We start from the raw sequence: 7914 nt of genomic DNA, 5'->3' as shown, positions 1-7914 counted from the left end.
TTTCATTTATTTTAATCACCTCTGAATACATTAGATTTATTTTTTCCCTCTAAATTAATGGAAGCCATCTTGAACCAGAATTGAAGCCCAAACTGCTTTTTGCTGAACAGCTACAGGATCCTTCCCAGACAGTGTTTTCTCTTCACATTTTCTAGTTGATTTTCTTTCAGGTTTTCCAGTTTTCCTCTTTGCTGGTATCCAAGCAATGTATATGCTAGCCAGTAAATGAATTTTACCAAAATAATTTGAACGGTACTCTTTTTTCCCAGTTTTTGATTTCACACTGGGAGAGCAGAAGTTATGCTGTTGATCGGTGTATAGCCATCTTGGAAGGGCCAATATACAGTACTGTTGTGAGTGTTTAATATGCATACATTTTAGATACAAAACATGTATTTCCTTTCACAATGTGCATTACAAATGGCCCAGTTATTTATATGCATGTAGCCAACGGCAAGCAATAATGGAGTACATGCCAAGGATTTCAGAAATGCATTAAGCTGTTTATCTTGCAGAATCAGTAAGAAGCCAAAGTTTCCACTGCTTTGCATCTTGCCTGAATATTTCAGAATGAAGCAAATATCAGGAAGTGATAGGACTTGCATAGCAGACATCAGAGCTACCAGGTAAATTAAAATGTATTCAGCAGCTGATTCCCAAAACCATGAGCCACTCCCCATGCTGTAATGCTCCTCAGCTTATGCTGACAGTCTACCCAGAGATCACATACCCTTTAATCACTGTGGCTCCACACGAAGACTGCAAAGTGATGACCCACTTAAAATGCTTTCCAAAGATACTCCAAAGTTACTCAGTGTGAGCACGTAGCACTGGGGAAAAAAAAGGAGCAAATATAACAATGGATCTGATAGCACACTGTAGTGTTTTTTTTTTTCTGTATCTGTTACACAAATAATAAAAAAGGAGCCAAGTGAGAAACTACCATTTAGTAACTTTTCATGACCTTTAAGCAAAAGTTATAAATAGATGGTCATCCTTGTAGAGAGATTTTTGTTCCATTTCTTGGGGCCACTAATTCCTGATGTCCACTGTAGGACCCCGTATGTTACCTTCCACGAGTCACTAAGATTGTGGCAGCAGCAGCTACTAATTCTCCAGCAATGAGACACAAGCTAGTTGCAGGAAAGTGACTTCAAATGCAGCAGCAGTGCTGCTTTACTAATTCTCCAGCAATGAGACACAAGCTAGTTGCAGGAAAGTGACTTCAAATGCAGCAGCAGTGCTGCTTTTGGAATGTCTGAAGTTTTTTCCAGGAACAAAAATACTAGACAAATCCCGGCATCTAGAGAACAACATATAAAATCAACATCTGCACTGGTGAGAAGTGAGACTGCAAAATCTAGTGTAACCAAAGAGTAGGATGTGTCAAATAGAAACTCTGCATGGCAACACTGTCTTTCTTTACTCTGCCAGCTGTCTAGGTAGGACAGCACTTTGGTGCTTCATCACCTTAAGTATGGCCCACTGATACACTTCATGAGCACTCTTGATGCTGAGGCAGTGAAGGGAAGGATTCAAAATGGATAATTACTGTTCCCTAATCAGAAGTGGGGGACCATCTCAGCTGCTCTGCTACCTTTGTATGCAAGCAAGTACCTTGAAGAGCCAAACAGTGCATTCAGTGTCCTTTGAATAAACATGGGAGGAATGCAATATGTAAAAGGACTCCAAAGACAAAAGAGTTTAAGCCAGTGAAGTACGAAGTGGTGCTGATATCCCTTGTCTTTATGTAACTGAAGTAGTCACAAGGAACCTAGTTGAAGATTCTTGTTCTAAAGAGCTTTTGCACATTCTTCCTCTATAATACGCTGGAGAATGAAACATAATGCAATAACACAGGAAGTGTCAGGAAATAGAAGAGTTAAAAATTCATTTTCGCTGTAATCTCTGAAGCTAGTGTATGGAAGGTTCTGCTCATTTCAACTACCTCCATGAAGCTTTGGCCAAAATAGGAGACAGGGCTGTAGCAATGTCCTGGAAACACTGAGGTCCAAAGAACTTGAAATCCTGCTTGGTAAGATTGTAGGGACACAAATGCTGCTTAGGTTGTGACAGAATCATTACATCCGCTGACTTTTCTGCATTCCAGAAAAGGAATGTTCTAAAGAAGGAAATTTGTCTTTAAGGGTCTGTCAGTTTTCTATCATCCCCATTCAAATGTTTTGTCAGTTTGAGGTCCAAACATCAGAGGCCCACAGAGAATCTGTTGTGTGTATCTTGTTTTTTTGGGGGAAAACAATGAGGCATAACCAAGTTTACCAGCATACATCTATGCCAGGTCCTGCCAACCTAGCAGTCCCATCTACAGCACTATACTCCATCTACGCTAATAGGCTCATTTAGTTAGTTATACTTCCATTTGATAACCTGGAGGTGGGCTGGTCAAAATTACCTTTTTCAGCCATGACCCAGGCTAATACAGAGCTGTAACAAGGCACATTAAATATAATAATAAGGTAACACTATATTAACTTCCAAAATGGACACATTTGCAACATTTTTACAATATTCATATTTATACCATGACAGAACATATGAGAACATACAGATTGAGGAATAAGACCAAAGGAGAGACAAAGTCTTGGAATTTCATTATTTACTTATTTACATATGTACATAATACATAAAATGCAGAACAACCAGGTTTCTATTTATAATGAGAACTAGTATTCTACTATCAAAGAACCACATTGGCTAATTACTGTCTATGAAACATGGAACCGTGTGTTTTGGGGCTGTTTAAGCTTGGTTTTGAAATCTGTTAATGTGTTCCATTTTCTGACATATGTGAGAACTTGATTCCACATAGCGGGGCAGTTTTGAGAAGCACAGCAGCTAAAACCTGCACCATGAAAATATCTTTCAAGGGCCATTCAAATATCAACTATAGGCTATATTTTGCCCAGGAGGTCTCTAAAAATACAATATTTGCTAACTATATTTAGTTCACCAATCTCAGAGACAAGGTGGAAGAATTGAATACACAGTTCTTAAAACAATTAATAATCCAAGGGTCATTAACAGGGAGACTGAGCAAAGAATATTGAGGAACAGGGTTCCTCTTTAGGGCAGGAAGTGAAACCATAATCTCTAGTTTGTGAGTCTCAAACCTTAGGGAACAATACTCAGCGAGACAAATACAATCAGTATTCCGGAGAATGGAAGCCACAGTGTCACGGTGTTCTCAAGTAAATATGTTGCTTTCTGTGGAATGTCTAATAAGGACAGCACAACCCAAGAAGGCTACACCGTAACCTTTTTGTAGTTCCAGAAGGGTTCTTTGTTCCAAACTCTTAGAGCAAATGACCTTCTCAGTGGTGAAGAAGAAAAAGTGGATATGAGGAAGAAGTTTCTATACTAACTGGGAAATTTTGCTCTGGGGAGAAGATGCTGCTTCAGAGTGCCAGACTACTCCTTCCAGCATCAGAGGTTTTATCCAAATGTGAGGACTTCCAGAGAGGACAGCACAGTTCACTTCATCCATATCCTCCACTTCAAGGTCCATGTCCAGTTCTGAGTGTTTTGTCTTTGATGCATTTGTTTGGCTGTTTTTAATTCAGGGGACTGTGACTCAGGTAAAACAGCCTTTGAGTACAGTCAACACAACTATAAGAAGATATGACACCAAAATATGTCATAACAAGGACACAGGTAACAGGGTGAGGATGAGGAAGAGGTGGACCCTACCTAAATCATGAAGGGGCTGTGGTACTTGAAAACACAGGAAAGACACCATACATTTCAGTGGAGAACACTGACACTTGGATTTTAGCAAAGTGAACTTGATCTGCTGACTTCAGGTGCCTTGCGGGCCAACATCTGACCCTTAGACATCATCGACAAGGTAGACTGCAAGGTAGACCGATTTTCTTAAAGCATACTTTGAGTAAACTTACTTTTGGTAAGTCAGAATTGAGGCATTGTCTGGAAAAGTCATATCAGAGAAAATATACCTGTGCCAGCAGAGAGAGCTGGGCTGAATATCTAAACTAGAAACAAGTCCCTGGTGAGACAGTGTTTTGGAAAGTATCACCTGATGAGGTGTGGATGATACTCTGCCTGGAATTCCATAACCAAAGGAACAGGCATGATTTTTTAAAAGGGTCTTTACTCCAGATTTTAGTGGCTGCAGTTGGGAAATCATAATCAATTTGTGGCTTAGCAGATGACCATCTCAGTGGGTTGGAGAAGTAGGAACTGCTGGGCCCAGAGAAGAAGTACTTTCTACTTTTATTGTGGAAGTTTCACCTGCATTGGTGCTAGTTTCATCATATTAATAATTACAAAGAACATAAAGCTTAACCTGACCCTTTACATTATGTTTGTTTTTGTTTAATTTTCTCAGAGAGCAACAAAGTGTGATAAGGGGCATGCATTCATATCTCTAATTGACTTACAAGAAACTTTTAAAGACTTCAGCTCTTTTTTGCACTTATGTTTGACATATTTAACCTTATTAATTGCAAAAATAGAAAGACCCTCACCAACACCTGGTTTTGAAAACAGAACTTTTTTTTTTTTGGAAAGAGAAAAATCCTGAGGCTGTCGCTCCAGCTGAACCAGCTTTTCAAACATTCCTTCTTCCTCTATTGCTTGGGGGAGTCACTGGACTTGTGCAAAGGAAATAGACAAAATGATGTGACTAACACATAACAAATCAAGCATTTACAGTGTTATTTTCAGCAGGTAACATACACACTGTCATAACTGAAAGTGTAACTGCAAAGAAAGGGGGCCTACACCATTAATGTGAAACAATGAGGAACATAGACGTCTTAAGACTCAAAATAAGGAATGTTCCTAGTAATGAGGTACAACCTAAAGGTAATATCACTAAATAAGGTAAATATAATGGAATTTTCTCACCTGTGTAAAAATTTTCTCAGAAAAATCTTAAAATTTGCTAGAAGCAGACTGGGACCATTTAAAGCATCAGAATAACTTTCATTGTGCAAAAAGAAAAGAAAGGAATGGAGCACTGTGGAACAGTGTGAGTGTATTCAGCAACCAACTTGGGAAAGTTTATTTCATGTGCTGAGAAGATCTAACACTCTTGACTTTAATGAAAACTTCATTCTGAAACTGAAAAATGTATAATTTGCATTATATCTTGATAATTTGTGAACTACAAATGCACTGGGATCACTCTAAATGTTTCTTATAATATTTTGATTTCATATACCCCAGAATGGCTGTCATAGGAGATGGCCATAATGTCGTGATTTTGTTTGAGTCACAATAAAATGGCATAGCCCAGACATGATATTTTTTTTTCATTTACTTCAGTTCTGAGAGTCACTGGCTTTTTAGATGGTTCATGAAAGCTGTGTAATTGCTTCTTTCTTACTGAACTACTTTGAACTCTACTTATATAAATCTATTTAAATCCATAAATGGCCCATTTATATTTTGTTTAGTACAAAACAGGTAAAAATCTGAGGTGAAAAAAAATAAGACACTACTATTAAAGGACTGAGTTAAGTGCTCAAAGCTGTAATCCTTTAAGGTCCATATCTTCCCTCCATCACAGTCTGCTCATTCATCAATCACAAATATTTGTTACTTTAATTAGCTGGAAGTGGAAATGATAGCTGCCTATAGTTAGATGGATAAAAGCAGCATTTCAAAGGTCAGCAATGACAGTGTCTACCAGACTGTTTATGTAATGTACTATAACTCACCCTTGTTGTTCTTATAATGAATTTTCCAACAATGCTTTGGAAAGGGATTTCACTTTATCTGTTCAAAGTACTATACCAACTCAAAATAGTAATGTAACATTTTGGACTGAAAACTATAAAACTAGTGCTGACTATTGGATGAGAGAAATTCCTTTCTAAAGCAATGTGAGATATGAACAGGAAAAATGTAGGAACCTTCACGATCTGCAGCTGGAAAAACAGTGGAAAAGATGCAAAAGTCTTTCCAGCAACTAAACAGCTACATGATATTATGGGGAGAGAAAAAAAATGTGGGATAAGGTTATTTACACTGGAGGCTGGAATTCTGAAGTCCTACTAGTTCTTAAACACAGACCTGTGCAATATTGGACCTGGTGCATCATTCTGCAGTAATGTAAAGAAACAATATAGTTTAAGGCCAGCTTTCAACTACTCTGTCATTCCAGCTATGTCCTAGCTGGACAGGTCAACAAATACTACTACTGAGGAAAAAAATGAAGGCACAAAAGATTACATCCATTTTTTTTTATCCGAGTAATGTTTGGAATACAGATTTTTTTTTTTTTACATACACATGACTTTTTTCTTTTTTTTTTTTAATATGAGCAATTTCAGTAAGATAAACTTTTAACGTGTATAAAAATGAAATGTCCAAGACTAGAAATATAGCAAAACAACAGCTAGTTTGAATGTTTGTGTGTGAATATGCATGCATGTGCATGTGTGTATGTGTGAACATCCAAATACAAACAAAAAGTTCAGAGGTCATCAAAGACATGTTTGTTATGCTGCACCCACTCTTCAAAGTTCCTGACATTTGCATTTAGTTGAGAAGTTAATTTTGTGTCACGGACAAGAATATTCATCGTATATGCCCTGAACATATTAGCCAGATCAACTGCACCAGGAAAACCCAACTTTTCATAAGCGTCTGCAGACATCTGGGGGAAAAAAATGAAGACCATTAAGTCCAGCAGCATTCTCAATGTATATCGCATACTGTAGTACTATACACTAAAAGATGAATAAATTCATAAAGGACTGTACAAAGCAAATGGAATTATTTGGTGAATTTAACCTGTTCTTTGTTAAACATCTGTACCATGAATGTGAAATGAACCGAAATCTGGGCAACAAAAAGGAATGCTGACCCACTGCTACGCCACAACTGGGTTTTGCAACATAGGCTGGGTCCGTGATTACTGTTCTAAGGCAGACTGCAAATATCTCTACCTATCTTTACAGTTCTTTACAAAACTTACACAAATATTTATTTTAATTACTTAGTCTTTGTTGACCGAGTTAGTCCCCCTAGGGCCGAAGTGGTACTCATTTTGAGTTGGGAAAATTGGCGATGGCACTGAGGAACTTCCCTTACTATTTTATCTTGCTATTTTGCATTGCAACCACTAGGGGGTGTTGGAGGGCTGCTGCTGATGTTGCAAGAAATCCAAGATGGAGGATGCCAAGATAAGAGATAGAGTAGTCCGTGTTTTGGAAGAAGACGAAGAGGTGACTAAAACTATTGGAACTGAGGAAATTACTGTAACAGAGTTAGAAGGCTGTGGATTACCAACACAGAATTTATTGAATTTGATGGAGCAAAGTGGGCATAACATTAGACTAGTACCTTGCAGGATGCGCAGTAGCAAATCCCACCCCAACCATGCCACCAGCCCGGCAATGGAGCAGCTGCATGAATATTCATTTCTGTGCCGAAAGTAATGTCATGAATACTGATGGCCATGCATGGCAAGGCATGGATGGCATTTCAGACTAAGGTACCATATTTAGAGTATATATCAAAGAGGCAAATTGTTGAATATATAATGTATATAAAAGGCGCTGTTGGCAATTCCATGGCCTTCCGCTACTACATATAACTAGAGACAGGTAAGGCAATCTTTTTTCAGATCATCATAGTCATACTAAACTGCTCATGTTACTCTGATTAAAGTAATGGCACTGGCATCAACTTACATTCCCTTGGACAGTCACGGTTCACTTTTGTACACACTTGTATTTGGCGATGCTACTGTTACTACATACTGGGAAGATAAAGGAGTTGGGTAACAACCCCCATTTCATGTTTTTGCAAAGTCAGTCACCTCTAAGTTGTCTTTTACACATTGTCTTTTACACATTTACATATCATACAAGCAGTAAACATATATTCGTGTAATGTGTGTACACACACACACACACACACACA

General features: G+C 38.1%; 1 protein-coding gene across 2 annotated transcripts in view; it reads right to left on the bottom strand.

The window, feature by feature from the left end:
* Positions 1 to 6270: 6270 nt before the first annotated feature.
* The window catches only part of LOC122793036 (nmrA-like family domain-containing protein 1), a 62812-nt gene continuing 61168 nt past the window's right edge, over positions 6271 to 7914 (bottom strand). For both annotated transcript variants that reach the window (XM_044060698.1, XM_044060697.1), the window contains exon 5: positions 6271 to 6643. In XM_044060698.1, coding sequence (XP_043916633.1) covers positions 6461 to 6643 — 183 coding nt within the window. In that variant the 3' untranslated portion in view covers positions 6271 to 6460. The remainder of the gene's footprint in view (positions 6644 to 7914) is intronic.

The sequence above is a fragment of the Protopterus annectens genome, chromosome 2.part0 (genome assembly GCF_019279795.1).
Source record: "Protopterus annectens isolate FY-2018-M chromosome 2.part0, PAN1.0, whole genome shotgun sequence".
In the NCBI taxonomy this organism is placed as follows: Eukaryota; Metazoa; Chordata; order Ceratodontiformes; family Protopteridae; genus Protopterus; species Protopterus annectens.
This window is presented reverse-complemented; position numbering and strand designations above follow the sequence as displayed.